Below are 14,620 nucleotides of genomic sequence, written 5' to 3' on the forward strand. Positions count from 1 at the left end.
GTACTAACCGAGCCCGACGATGCTTAACTTCGCTGAGCAGACGGGAAGCGGTGCTGTCATCGTGGTATGGTCGTTCCTGTACAACAAGTTGAATCTAAAGTATAATTACTAATATTCGTTTGGGTAAGTACTAGCATTTGTTTGGTCTGGGATCTGACACTGACCGTGACAGTGAGTCAAACACAAAAACGTGTTCGACCTCGGGGATCCGACCAGATCAATTGTCGTGACTCCTTTGGAACGTGTTGGCGTATCGAGAGACAATAAGAATGAGCATGACGACAGGGTCGTCATCGTGGTCTTTCTGTGAAGTCTCTCGTGTGTGTGTGTGTGTGTGTGTGTGCGTTTGGTCGTGGAATCAGTGAAAGGGCTCACTCTCTGACGCTTGTAAGGAGATACCAAAAAGGAGTCACTGTCCATTGATTCCCACGCTTTCTCGACCGCACCGTTGGCATATCCTTTGGAGCAGCTTCCTATCCGATTGTCCAGAACCTCACCACCACACATTGAAACAAACGACACGGAACAAAAGACAACCCACATCATGTCCATCATGTTTGACTCTCCCCTCTGCGTACGACTCGCCGTACTGCTTTCGGTGTGTTTGATCCATCCTCACGGAGCCTTCCAGCCTAGTCTACTCCCACGACGACTGCATCAATCCAGAACGCTTCCTCCAACGACACTTCCGCCAGCGGGGTTACGTATCCGTTCGCGAACACATCCATCTTGCTCCCTCAATGCTGCGGAAAAGTACGACAAGGCGTCACCTTCCGGGACGGCCGACTTTGAGTTCCAAGAAATGCGGGTCCAGTTGGACGCGCTCCAGAAACAGAATTTGGTATCACGGAATATGGATCCGCGCGCCCGCGCCGAACTCGAACATTACGTCCGTCAGGTAGCCCTGTACCGACCATCTCCCGTGGAAGTACGTGATATTGGCCGGGCACTACCCCAGACGCGGTGGAAACTGGTCTTCGCCACCGACACGGCTACCCTGGGGGATCTACCGGCCGATGCCACCGTACTCTTGAACTTTGTGGATCACGAACGCGTGGACTACATACTGCAGTTTAGTGAGAAAACGTTCGGACTGAACAATCTCAAGGCCAAGAGTACCTACACGGTCAATCCCGGACCTGGTGGAGATGAAGGTGTCGTGACCTTGGTCTACGACAAGATTACCACGGATGCCTTTGGTATGAAAGACATGGGTGTCGGATTGTTTGGAATGCTCCAAGGCCGGGCCAACTACATCGTCTCGGCATACTTCGACGGGACCTTTTGGGTAGAACGGGGACGGGGACGGGGACGTGTGGAAGGAACCGACTACTTGAGTGTCTATGTTCGACAACCGGACGAGGATCCGTGGTGAAACAAGCCATCCCGCACAAGTCAATCGAACACTGGACCAGTCCAGGTTGCGACCCCGCCCCAACATTGACCGCACAAAGCGAAATATTTAAACATACATATAAGAAAGCGTACATGCATAGGTGATGATTTAATAAGGAATGTGGGTAAGGTAAAAAGGAAAGTGTCTAAACCTTGACACTGGGTGGTTCTTGCGGGACGGCTCCCATACCGGACAGCACGGCAGCCATGTTGACTTTTTCGTCGCCCTCGGACGAAAACCCCGCCGCGCGTTTGGCCAGTGTATCCCCGTGCTCTTCTGGATCTGGATCTCGTACCGGTTCGGACAACTCGTTTTTCTTTTCTTCGTCTTCTCGGTGTATTTGTCTTCGATACCGGATCTGTGTTGACGTGTGGTTGTCCAATTCGAAGGTCTTGGTCCGAGTAGGTGCGCCGGGTGTGTGCATACACGGTTGCATAAAGCCCGGAACGAGTCGACTCGTCTTGATGGTTGGGTTGGTCCGCGCCATTTTCAAAAGATAAAACTCGCGAGACTTGCGGTCTTCCGCAAAATTCGCCTTTACGGCGTCCGCGTCGGAAGCTCCCGAAGCCAGCGCTAAATCACGTGCCCAGGTGGTGTGCTTGAGGGCTACTGACCGTAGCTTTTCGCTATCCGGCTTCTTGTACAGAGTTTGCATATTCTGTTCCTCGAGCACCGCTCGAATGGCACTGCGTACGTTTTGCTGTCGCTCGCGTCCTTCGTCCATGGAAACGACGTGTTCCAGGCCTCGTCGGGAGTGACCAAACTTGTGCCACCACTTGTCACGCTGTTCTGAAATTGTATCTCCAGCGTCAGACGCTGGGTCTTGCTTTTTACGCTCCTCGTGCGACATTACAGAAGTCGAATGCGACGTAGCCTGTCCACGACCACTCGGATGAAATGTTGGTTTGACCTCGTCCGAGGTCAACCATATTTCGCTGCCGCCTTCGACCATGGCGCGTGTAATGATCCGACCGGTCTTTCGGAAGTCATCGTAATCGTGACGCTGCCACCACACGTCGGCCTTTTCTTGTGCACTCATGTCGTTTTTGGATTTGACCGTCACGACGCGCGCCATGGGCGCAAAGGCCACGTGGAGATTATGGCGCGGACCGCTGGGCTTTTCGTACGCCGTCGGAAAGAGCGACCGACGAGAAACGGTGCTGGCTACACTGGATGCACCAGGGTCTTCGCTGTTTTTCCCCGACGACTGGCTGGTGCCGGGATGTTTCACGTTGGTGAGGGAAGTAATGTTCTTCAAAATCCCCTTGAGTGGATTCGTCGACCCATCTTCCATGCCGGAATTCAGCGGCGATTGATCGTAGGTTGATATCCCGTTCAACAAACCCTTACCGTTACGTGGGTTGATGGTAGTACCGGTGGGTCCGGTTCCCGGGGTATGGTTCGGACCGGTGGCGGATCCGTTGGGAGTATCGGGTTGCCCCAGTCTCAGTCTCGCCAGGACGGCCTGTCGTTCGCGTTGTGAGAGTTTCTCACCAAAAACGTCGCTGCCACTGGACATTTCGTCGTCGTCACCTGGTGGTCGGGCAGGGTCCGTAGTGGGACTATTGGCATTGGCGGCGTCCAAATGGTTGGCATTGGAAGAATACTGGTGTTCGCCAAAGGCGGGTCCGTGCGCCACCGCGTGCTGGTGAAAGAAAAAGGGAAAGAGGCAACCCAACCAATTGGGTTTCTGACGAGCCTCCGCCAAGAACATGGTAGGCGCGTAGGGATCGTGGTAGACGGAATCGGATTGGTGCGAATATGAGGGATCGTCGTGGTAGACACGGTAGTCGGCATAATCCGCGGCAAAGCCCGAGTACTGCGCGGACGAGGCCGGCGGAAGAGCTACCGCGGACGTGCCGTTGGTTTCTTTCTCGTCCGCTTGTTGTGGATTGGCAATGGCCGTGGCAGGAGCGGTGGTAGTGCTGGTATTCGTTTCATCGCGTCCGACACTTGCATCGGACGCGTTGAGCGGCAACGAGGCGTGTTCGACGCTCGAGTGGGTGTTGGCGTCCGCTCCGGACTTTTGGAACAAGAGCCGCTCGTGCGTGGGAATTGTTCCGTCAATCACATCCTTCCCTGATTCCGTCGACGATCCAGTCTCCGGTTCCCGGGCCAAGGAAGCCAAATCTTGGATCGAGTCTTTGGCTAACAATCCCAACGGCATGATTTTATGGGTGGTGGTGTTGCTAATGGAAAGCAGTCGTCGGATGGGGTCAGTCAGTCGGTCGAGGGAGACTGCTATTGATAAGTCTCGTCTCGTCCACTCCACCTTTCCAAACTAACTCTTGTACTCGACACTCCCAAAACAACAGTGAGTCGCGAGCGACGTTCGATGGAAGGGGAATGTGGAGGAAACAGCGGCGGATTCGTTCCCGTCTCCCCAAAAGTCTGTGTGTTTGTGGTACCGAACACACACACACACACACCTTCAAGACAAGCACGCACGTTAGGGGTCGTACGCACCCCCAACTAAAGTCACTCTAGTAGGCAGTCGACGGGACTACAGGGTGCCGCGTTGTTGTTGTTGTTGGCGTTGGACCCGTTGCGTTTGGAGGAACACAACCAGCACTGCAGGTTTCGTAGCGAGGGTGATACGTTCCGGATTCGCACGGGACGCGGGACGTACAAAGTCGAATTCGCGGACCTTCCACAACGAGAATCCGTGGCGGGATCTACAATCCTATTCCGGCACTGTCGAACACACGTGCGATTGTTCAACCTTTGTTGCTACTTTGCAATACTGACTGGACTGTCTCGTTACGGCAGTTCGTTAAGTGAACGGGTACCTTTGGGTGTGAATTGTTGTTGCGGCTGCAACTGCCGGTTACTTCGGGACTTTCCGGAGTGAAAGGGGGGAACGTACCCGTCACACCCCTTCGCCGCGGTCTACGGGGACCGTGCCAGGGTAGGTAAGTTTGGGGGACGGACATTCCAGTCCCCCCGGTACACACAGCACACGCGCAGCGTTGGGCACTCTCTCCCCAACGCCACCAGCTAAGTACTACTTTGCTACGTGCACGTGTAGCAAGCAACATTCTCGTACTTACAGTTACTCACGCACGTGTGTAAAGAGATACGGGTAAGTTCCGTGGTTAGAGTTTCGATTTTGCTCCGTACCAGGCAAGGACGCCCACGGTACCCAGCATTCTCGAAGCCTCCGTAGATACTCTGCGCGTTCTCGCGCGCGATTCGTACGTGGAGTCTGTTTGAATCAATAATTGTATGTCTGTCGATAGTCCCAAACTTCGCTTCCCTCTCGATACTCCAATACAGAACAATCCAGCATCTCACAAGCAATCATGAACTCTAGTCTTTCCGTTAGAGATTTACCATACTGTTAGGAAAGGCAATCATTTTACAGTCATGTAACTGTAAATTGTTTGGGTGGATACCATCTCCGACGCCGAATCCCAATCTTCTCCTAGACATGGTAGAATATTGGTCTCATAGTTCAACCGGAAATGCGCTTCGGACCGCCCAACCGCCCCCACTGGTTTCTTTCAAACTTGTGTTGGAAACGATGGACTTTTCTCTAGAGTACCCTGTGACTGTGAATTGGCGGAACGGGACGGGACTGTCCAAACTCGGTAGTTCCTCCGTCCGTCCCTCTACCTTCCCCGGTACCCGGAGCGGCAATCCTACTGCCCGCACTCTAGCTAGGTAGTTGGTGCTGTACGTGCCGTGTGCCGCCCACACCCACACACGCACACACGCAGTCAACTATGGTCCTGTACGGTAGGAGCAAGGTATATCCCATTCAACCTTTGATGGGAACACCTTGTGATGACAGGACTTGCTCGCAATCACGTCCACACACTAATCACTGTCGAAGAATTGGCAACGTTTACTAGACGAAAAAAATGATCTCGAACAACCATCTATTGGTGGCAGTTTCCCTGCCGGAAAATGGATAAATACAGACGTACCTACATAGGTTACGCAAGCTAGTGAACTATATTTTACAAGAGAGACAACGGAACGAAAGGAAATTCCGGTCGGAAAACAGCCCAGCCTCTTGGGAAGTCTAGGCGACTCGCGAAACGCGAGGCTCGGTGGCAGGAACTTTGGGCTCTCGTTGTTTTCGACCAAAACCAAAGCGCCTTAAACGGCTTCCAGAGCGTCGGTCACCGTGACAACTATCTTTCAATTCATCCCCACCAGTTATTGTCACATCCACCGACTGATCGTCCCACGAAAGACTTCGTTTCGAGACATTATCTTCTTCGCTTTGCATGGTCAGAAATGTGATCGCGGTGGCTAACGAGCCGTCGTCGGAACCCTTCAGTGTAGCAGCGACTGCATACGAGTCCGCCTTACCCATCATCCGTGCGAAATGTCGCGACGTTTTCGTAGCTTTGTACGATACTTTCCGTAACGCCTCGCCGCTCACCTGCCCTTTGTTGCACAGCATGTCATCCTGCGCGCGCAATACCGCCATTACGGCGTTAAATTGTTCCCGCTGTCGAATTTCCCCGTGTTCCTTATTTGCCCACCGTTCCAGACCTCTCCGGCTGTGACCGCTAGCCGCCCACAGGTTTAAAGAGTCCTGCGCTTCCTTGCTCTTTTCCTGAAACACTGCACGAAGTGTTTTGCTGTAGCCGAGTCGCTCACTCTCTTTACTAACGACCTTGGCGGCCGATCTACTCATGTGGTAGTCCCCTCTCGAAAAGTACAGGTTCTCTTGCTCCTCCTTGCTAAAATCTTCCCGGTGTGGTACCGTGCAAAGCAGTATTGACAAGGGACCATGCTGATCATCGTCCGGGAAACGGACGCGCTTCGAAGCTTGCATCGCAAAGAGAAGCTAGTACATACGCAGATCAATGGTCCCGTCGAATCGTTTGGCGACGAGTACGGGAAGGGTGTGCTTTGTTCCTACTGTGTGGACAGCCGGTGGTGGACGTCTATGTTCGCCTTCCGTTAGGTAGCAGCTTGATCACACGGCGCTTGCGTTTGCGAAGGCTCGTAAAATGTCGTACGGCGTGGAGTAGACGGAATGCAGTTTCTGGTCAAAGTGTCCGATTGCCAATATCTTTCACCAATGGGTTTCTAATGACTATAGAATCCAATGAGACATACGCATTTTTAGATCCTCGTGGACTTCGAAGATTCACTCTACCAATGTCACAAAACTTGATTCAAACATATTGGGACCTATTTAGCAGATGGATGACCTTGACATTTTGAAATCGATGCCTGAGAAAATCTATCTGTTTAAGTACCAAGACTTATTATATGTATTTGATGAGACTTCTCCGTAGCATTGTATCGTCATCAGAAGTAGTTGCAGGGCCGGTACAAGTTCCATTTCCAAATGACTGAGACATCTTAGAATCCTTTTTGAACTATATATACAGCATAATTAAATAGGACTGGTATTTCTCTCACCAGCTGTGTGCCAGCCACTCGAGACATTTGTCATCATTGCAAACGCAGCCCAGATCATTTTTTCTCATGATGTTGGCATGATGCAGAAAAAATGTTGACATGGTATAGAAAGGAGAGCTCCACTCTAGTAGAACGAGACTTGATGGGATGCAAGTGATCAGCAATGATGAACCAATGAAGTATGAGAAGATATCTTGTAGTTTTGCTCGCTATGGTTGAACCGCATCTTTTTTAGATCTTGAGTAGCCTGGGAAACTGGCAACTTACTTTTCAGTTACGCAATTAACGCTGTACTTTGTATTTTAGCTAGCTCTCTACTGCAGTAATCTATTGACTTGATGTCAAGAGTCATTGATTCCGTTGACTGTTCGGTTTTGTTGTTTCTCCTTTCTATGCATACGCGACGCATGATGGGACTTCCTTGCTTGTGTGGCCCATATCCTATTCACATTGAAACCTTGTCTGCAGATCTCCTCGATAAGCCCTACCACCGCTGTGAAAAAGCAGATTGTGCGAATCCGTAATCCCAAAACTTCTTTTATTCCTAGTCCTACCACACTACAGCCATATATTTCGTGCATGATCCTTTTGGAAATAAAACAAAGTCAACAAATAGTCACTGTATGCACTTTGGCATGACATTGCTTTCCCATGGTGTAGTTCCAAAAGCTAGCCTACAAAATGAACTAGAATGCGAGAAGCAAACTCTAAGTATGCCTGTAGAGGCAAAGAAAAGTCCACCTGGACAAAATGCCGCAAAAGATAAGCTGCAGCTTATGACTCTGTGGTATAACTTGTCAAAATAATAACCTTTTTACAGTTAATGGGAGAACATGAAATAGCCTTTCGCTATCAAACAAATCCCAGACAATGTCGTATGGGACACTACTATTAGGAAAATTTGCGTGGAGGCAGCACTCAGTTCTCGTGACGATTGCGTTGACAGCGAGCGCGGCCAAATACTTTTCACATATTGCTTGGGTAGAATTCCGTTGTGAGAGTCATTTTCTCGCTTGAAGTAAAATGAGTGGTTGCGGCATCACTAGCTTAGTAATAGTACGAAATAGGGCTCCGCTTCGAAAAGATTTCTGACTTTTCAGATGAGCTTGGAATGCTTCCAAGGCCCTCTTTATGCCACGCGTTTCTGTTCGTGCAGAATCGGACGTACTGAATCAGCAGCGCATTGGTTTCCTCAACCTTCTTGGAGGTTCGTTTCTTGAACATCAACATCCTCGAACTTGCGTCATTACCATGGCCCCCATCAGTCTCAATATGCACGTTTTAATATTTTTATCAAAATTAAGAAAACGACAAAGGAAACGGTTTTGAATCTTCAACTCTTCCTTCTGAGTTCCGCGCATTCGTCAGTATCGTTTCCCCGGCAGCTGTGGACGTCAATCTGCTATTGCTTTCCTGTGTCATTCACAGGTTTCCATTGGCGGATTCGCGTTTGCATGCCAGCCGACAGAAAAACATCAAGTCTTACTTTAGGCAGATCCCACTGGAGACATGAGAAGCAAAGCGAACAACACCAAACACAATACCCGGTGAAGGAAGTCGAGGAGAAATCTCTTTCTCATTTCTGTAACACAGTACTAGCAGCAACACCAATTTTATTTCCTCCATATGTGTTTTCAAACCGTTGGACTCGTGGGTAACAAGGACCAAGTTCCTTCACATTCCGACGTCTTTGCGGGGCGGAAGAGGAAGCTCCGATTCGATGACCATACTGCGGAAGGTTGGTGTGACCGGAACTCCAAAAGGAGAGCATTTGAAAGCTCACCTTTGTCGGTGAACTTGACTGAAGAAGAGAAGGAGTCGCGATGGATTACAGCCGGAGAGAAGGAATGCATTCGTCAAAACGCGAACGCGGAAGCTCAGGAATGTCGAATTCAAGACAACCGACTTCGTCTTGGTGGTCAAGTTCAGTTTGCCTCGTCCACTATCTACTCCAGCGTGTACAATATTGTTCAAAATGCGAACTTGAAAGATTCAGACGACGTCTTTTCGGTGCTGAATCCAGAACTCTTGACGTTTCTAGCCTTTAGCGAAACGCGTGGTCTAGAGGACAGAACAGTTCCACATTTGGCGCTGGAAAGGAGGTTGATCCGTAACGACGCGATTCGGCAAGTGCTACAAGCGCAACAGGCATGTAAGGGCGATACAGATCTTATTGGGAAAGTTGCTGCTTTTTGCTCACGACCGGCAAGGAAGTTCGCAGAAGCCCTAGGAGTCGCCGACGCTACCGCAGCCATGATGGAATATCATAGTAATAACCGCATCCTCACCAAGCCTGTGAAGGAAAAGAGTTGCAACACCGAAGCCGACTGTACTTCATTCGGGCGAGTACCGAAAGAAATGCATACACTGCTCGAGGTGAATCAGTCAGGTTGAGACTTGTCGCGGAAACGAAGACCACGCATTGTAAATCATTATTATAGCAAATTAGAGCGTATTTCAATTCGTTATGGCAATAATCTCACAGCCAGTTTTATTTTAAATGCAATCGATAGGCTGTGGCTAATCACAAGGCGTTTCTAGTATTCGGGTCTGTCCCGTCCCTTTTTGGATGTGTTTGCGGCTTTGCTTTATTGGGGACACAGATTGGTCTTTGTTCTTGCCGTAGGCGCCAACGTATTGACTTTGGATGACCGCCACTTGAAGCCAGATGACGGAGAAGCCCAAGGCCCTCCGTGTCAGACTGCGTCACGATTGGAACGGACGAAAGAAAACCAATGGAAGAAAATCTGAAATTTTCACAGTCAAAACAACGTGTTCGAGAGAGATATTTCTGTTCGTTTATGGGAAACCAAGAAGTATGTGGAAGTCATGCATCGACATCTCAGTTTTCTCTGCAGGAAAACAGCCCTTATAGTAGTTGGACCAAAATGGAAGCTTGGAGACGGGCCCAATGCTGTGCCGCATAGAACGTTCACAGTAAATCGGAATACAAAAAGAATAGAATCAGATCTCTTCTACAAAAATTAACAGTCACTATTTAGACTTTGTCGTCCCCATTGACTCCAGGGGACGTGTTCAGTGTAGCCTCAATTGCACTAGCTTTGCCCTCCACAGCTCCAAAAAGAGCATCTCCAAGTTCTACGTCACCACGTTCCAGAGCCAAGTCCCCCTTAACAACATCCCTAAACATCTCGAGAGACCATTTCAACAACTTGTCGCGCAAAAAGTCTTCGATAAAGACGGAGGTTCCGCGGAAGAGAGGCTGTAAAATACGAGGGGGGACAATTGCCATTCTGACATTCATGAGGCAGGAGGTTTCAGAATCCGGAACAAATTCAACAATTCCTCTATTAGTCAAACCCGAAACAGACTCCCACGAAATCCCTGGCCAGGGATCCTCCACAACTTGACTTATAGCTTTCCAGGTGAGAGAAATTCCTCGAACATTCACTTTCCATTGGGATTCTGTGCCCTGATATTCAACACTTGTAATCCAAGGCGACCAGCGTGGCTGTTGGGGTAAATCTGTAAACCGGGAACACGCAATTTCGGCCGAGAACGGAAGTGGGAGGGTAACAACCACGCTGATTTCCTTACCACTGCTACTAGTGGATGTCGAAGCTTCATAGCTCTCTTCTTTTGTGTCTGCTACTGAGCGTGCCGGTACTATTTCCTGCTGAACATTGAGACTTTCTGAAATGTCATTCAAACTCAATCCATAAAATGCCCGCGCAAGTGATGCAATATTGAGCTGTCCTTGTTCGTTCACGTAGGAATCAAAAGGAGGGGAAAGCGTGTCGCGTCCGACCTGCTCAAAGGTCCCTACCCCGTGGGCCAATGGTGGAGAACGAGAAGGATGACTGTCCGATAGTGCGCCCAACATTGCCGTATATGTCAGACCAATTCCTGAGTCAAATGACGAGGAGAATATAACTCCTAGTCCGAGCTTTGAACGCACTAAACGAGCAATCTGAGCAGATCGTTCGACTCCGACCAATGCCGGTTTCAAAACGACAGCTCTGCAACCGCGATTCCCCTCTTTAAACGCTTCTTCTAGCTCCGGAAGGATTGAGTGTATTAATCCCTCATGGCTTTGCACCAAGTCGCTAACAGATTCGTCCAGAGCATACATAATTCCTGTATGGTGGAACCATCGCTCCAAACTTTCGACTTGGCCCTCGAGAGACCACTCGTCGGTGTCATCCATATGCTTTAACAGTGGCTCTTCAATAAACTCGATCTTGTTGATGGCATGTAACTCGATACCATCTAACGCCGATGCAAATTCCATCGCCTCGGTGTCGTTCCACGCTCGATTGGCGTCTACACGGATTTTGGTGCTCTTGCCACCTTTGTTGCTACCTAAGTATTGAAAGGCGTTGAACATGGCGTTTGAGTCGTCCATCAGATTCTGATATCCTACCTTGACTTTCAGAGATTCATAGCGCCTACCGCCTTCTCGAATCTTAGAAATTGACCCACGGCTCACAAACCCGCTAACCCTAACCATTTTTATGGAATCAGGCGACAAACTAGAATCCATATTTGCATATGTGAGCAAAGCTTGATGCAAAGGCAATCGGACAGCTTGAGCGGCTACATTCAGCATTGCGGTTTCAAGGCCAAAGCGAACAGATGCTAGCAACCTTTCCGCTCCTGCATCAAAGGCTAACTTGTCGAGGTAAGAAGACAATTCACCACGAAGGCTAAGCACGCTTTCAGCTGGTATAGAGGAAAATAAGTGACCACTATCATCAGTCGCCACGAGGTAGCTTTGGAGCACTGAAAGCTGCTTTCTAGCATCCTCGAGCGATTCTGAATGGAGCCCTCGTAGAGGACTCACTTCTCCGATTGCAACTTCGTTGCTTTCTGATTTCATTTCCAAAATGAAGCCTTGTCGCTGTGCACAAATTCTTTTCGCATCGGCTTCTTTGTCCCACCCTACTCCAGCAATTCCTCTCGAATCGCTATTTTTGTCCACAAGATCTATACTGAACCCCTCGAAATTCAATTCAGCAATACCAACGTTTGGGGTTTCGCCCCGGGTGGTGCCGAGATCAGCACTTCTTCCTTTTTCGATAAGAAGAGGCTGTCGCCGGTCTATTGTTGGGGGTGCCTCAGCGGCTACAGCAAAGACTTTGTCCGACTCTTGTCGTTCCATTTCTTGGGAATCTCCATGTGCTAGCGATGCAGCATTAATCTCAGTAGTGAGAGCGTCAACGAAGATATTTGCAATTGTATTAGGAACCTCTGTTAGAAGAGCGTGGCCGGCATCGGATATCTCAATGTATTGCACTTCATCACGTTTGGCAAAGGACTTGCCGATGTCTGAGTATTTCTTGTCTAACTCGCCAGCAACGTATAAGGTAAATTTTGGGAAATTTCTTTCCGTTTCAGTTTCCTTGTTTCTCGGTGGAGAGCAGCATGCTAACACCTCCGCAATATCTCGTCCCCTGCGGCTGAGCGACGCGGCCCTCCTACTTTGCAGTAAATGATAGGGTTCCCCCTTTTGCGACAGTCGACCCCAAAGCGGCATGTCGTACCACCGGTTGAGTACGTCTGTCCATTGAGAGTTGCTACATTTGGGTCTTTGAAGGCAAGTTCTAAGCCAAATCGAGGATAGTTTTCTTGCGAGGCGATCATCTCTCTCAATTCGCTCTCTATCATTCTCGTCCCATTCACCTTGTCCGACTTTGCTAGTTTCCCAAATTTTTCTTTTCGCTTCTGGGACCACCGATCCTCTTGATTCATTTATGTATGCACCAGGAAATGTGCTAAGCAAAATTGTTCTGCTCTCACTGTGAATTATTGGATTTGAAGAAGCTTCGTTTGCCAAAGAGATTGCTTTCATAGCAAGGGCAACACGCCCTCCCAAAGAATAGCCTCCGATTGCATCAATACTCTCCAAGTTGTGATGTTCGCGCAACGAAGTGAGTACCGTCGCAGCGATTCCATTAATACTGTAGTCAAACTCATTTGTGGGCGTATTATACCGCAGCATTGCCTTGACAGCCTGAATATCAGACGACATTCCAAAAGGAGACGAACCATGCCCGGGCAACTAGTCACATTAAATAAAGAGAAATATGAGGTCGGCACTCCAACGACGAACGCTATTAAGTGTAAGAGAGATAGTCCATGACTTACATCAACTGATATTACTGTCCAATTTTGGCCCAGACGCTTCACCAGTTCATCAGCGACTTCATCCCAATCCGTCTTCTCCCCCATCCAACCATGCAGTAACACTAGCGTGCGGCGATTTTTCGGGGCTTTGCTTTCGCTATTTTGAACGGAGTATTGTTTAATGGAAAGCCTTTCACTGTCAGTAGTTTTTTGGGCTTTCTCCTTTAGAAGAGCTCCTATCAAGGTTTCTACGCGTTTGGTCACTCCCCGGTGGATTGCAACGTTTGCTGCTCTTCCCGCCACTCGGGCTTCAATGAGTCTATGCTTTGAGGTCTGCTGAGATGTAGTATAGACCTTCCGAAAAGAGGAATAATCTGTTGCTCGATCAAACGTTAAACCAAAGGCTTCTGCTCCCTTCTCGAAAGAAAAGCTGTTCGTTGGAGTGCCAAAAAATTCGTCGAAGGCGACATCATTTCCGTGCTGAGCTATCGGCAAAAACGAAAATATGCCACCGCCATCATTGTTGACAACAATTGTGGTAAGCGGACTTCGCTTCTTTGCACGAGCTTGGTTATAAGATCTGGCCATGTCCGTAGCCAAAGAATGAAGCGAGGATACATCGTGCAGTGTCGCCAGGTCCCCGATTACCAAAGTTGTCGGTGACTGAATCGATTCTGAAAATCCAAATGCCGATGAAATTATGCCATCTATACCACTCGCTCCTCGATTGGTCCCAATTTGCTGCAGACTAGGGAGTCCAAGTCGTTGCTCTTCTTTTGTAAAGGGATAAAGAAAGCACTCTGCGTCGCGTATCGGCATGGAATTGGAAAGAAAGAGCGAGTGTTGGTCGACTCGCTGTTCAAAGTCCTCTGCGAGAGCTAGAATAATTTCAGGCTCCGTAAGCATCGGGTTGTCTTCGGACTTCATTAGTAGTCTCGGCAACGTCAAGGATAATGTGCTTCATCTCATCCCGAAGTCCTCTTCCGAGGAGCACTAGCGGTGCAAGTTCACTACTAGTTACCGAGCCATCCCTTTCTATCAGGTCAGAGACGCTTTTCAAAAATGGAGAAATATTGGTCGATATGCGATGTGATACGGTAAATCCTGGGTCCATTCGTTCGTGTGGGGTATGCGGATGGAGCAAAACATGCCGTGCCGAAGTCGCCGTGTTCTTCATCGCTCCTTCTATTACCCCCGTAATTTCGGTGGAGACGAGAGGTGCACCAATTTGAAGGATCAAGTCTGGTTGTACGTTTTCTTTCACGATGGCGCACTTCAGCAGATGTTCTGCAAAAGGCACGACCGCCGAGCTCATAAAGCGTAAGCGAGCGGCTTGGACACCCGCGAAGATAGGAAAGCCAATCAACTCGGCAAATTCCGAAATCGCTGCTAAAATTTGTTTTTGATCGTCCAAATCCCGTCCGTCAGATCCACGCAAGTTCCCGACCACGATAAAGCCTCTCTTGGACTTTTGGATCAAGCTAGCAACAAGGCGAACAACCCCCGGGTCCATCATTTTGTTCACCGACGATAGATACTTGGTAAAGACATCACCTCCCGTAGACCATCTACCAAAGCCTGGAACGTCCGTAAAACGAAAGCCGTTATACCTGGTTTCCGCGTCTCCCCGTCTGTCGTTGCGAATGGGACCGGCATCCGGTGCAAGATTTTCCCGGAATTGAATATTGACGTGCACTGGTCCCCGCATCCCCTTGGCAAGGCTCACCGCGTGTCCCGCATCCGACAGAG

At 49.3% G+C, this 14,620-nt stretch overlaps 5 protein-coding genes across 5 annotated transcripts; 2 read left to right on the top strand and 3 right to left on the bottom strand.

Moving 5' to 3' along the window:
* Positions 1-199: 199 nt before the first annotated feature.
* On the top strand, positions 200-1,375 carry PHATRDRAFT_44278 (predicted protein; the record flags this gene model as incomplete). The annotated part of the gene is made up of 1 exon (XM_002178129.1): positions 200-1,375. The coding sequence occupies exon 1, from the start codon at positions 545-547 to the stop codon at positions 1,373-1,375; it is 831 nt and encodes a 276-aa protein (XP_002178165.1). The 5' UTR covers positions 200-544.
* Positions 1,376-1,491: 116 nt separating this feature from the next.
* Positions 1,492-3,896, bottom strand: PHATRDRAFT_44279 (predicted protein). The gene has a single exon (XM_002178394.1). The coding sequence runs from the start codon at positions 3,561-3,563 to the stop codon at positions 1,542-1,544; it is 2,022 nt and encodes a 673-aa protein (XP_002178430.1). The 5' UTR covers positions 3,564-3,896; the 3' UTR covers positions 1,492-1,541.
* A 1,330-nt stretch (positions 3,897-5,226) lies between these two features.
* Positions 5,227-6,289, bottom strand: PHATRDRAFT_54217 (predicted protein). Its single transcript, XM_002178395.1, has one exon. The coding sequence runs from the start codon at positions 6,186-6,188 to the stop codon at positions 5,424-5,426; it is 765 nt and encodes a 254-aa protein (XP_002178431.1). The 5' UTR covers positions 6,189-6,289; the 3' UTR covers positions 5,227-5,423.
* A 2,048-nt stretch (positions 6,290-8,337) lies between these two features.
* PHATRDRAFT_44281 (predicted protein) lies at positions 8,338-9,258 on the top strand. Its single transcript, XM_002178130.1, has one exon. The coding sequence runs from the start codon at positions 8,411-8,413 to the stop codon at positions 9,176-9,178; it is 768 nt and encodes a 255-aa protein (XP_002178166.1). The 5' UTR covers positions 8,338-8,410; the 3' UTR covers positions 9,179-9,258.
* Positions 9,259-9,914: 656 nt separating this feature from the next.
* On the bottom strand, positions 9,915-10,322 carry PHATRDRAFT_11048 (predicted protein; the record flags this gene model as incomplete). Its single annotated transcript, XM_002178396.1, has 1 exon — positions 9,915-10,322. A coding segment is annotated over one exon (408 nt), but the record flags the coding sequence as incomplete, so codon positions are not given.
* Positions 10,323-14,620: the final 4,298 nt, after the last annotated feature.

Source organism: Phaeodactylum tricornutum, chromosome 4 (assembly GCF_000150955.2).
Source record: "Phaeodactylum tricornutum CCAP 1055/1 chromosome 4, whole genome shotgun sequence".
NCBI classification, from domain to species: Eukaryota; Bacillariophyta; class Bacillariophyceae; order Surirellales; family Neidiaceae; genus Phaeodactylum; species Phaeodactylum tricornutum.

Bases quoted from the DNA above. Each gene is read 5' to 3' on its own strand.
- PHATRDRAFT_44279 (XM_002178394.1), bottom strand. From the start codon at position 3,563: ATGCCGTTGGGATTGTTAGCCAAAGACTCGATCCAAGATTTGGCTTCC.
- PHATRDRAFT_54217 (XM_002178395.1), bottom strand. From the start codon at position 6,188: ATGCAAGCTTCGAAGCGCGTCCGTTTCCCGGACGATGATCAGCATGGT.
- PHATRDRAFT_44281 (XM_002178130.1), top strand. From the start codon at position 8,411: ATGTGTTTTCAAACCGTTGGACTCGTGGGTAACAAGGACCAAGTTCCT.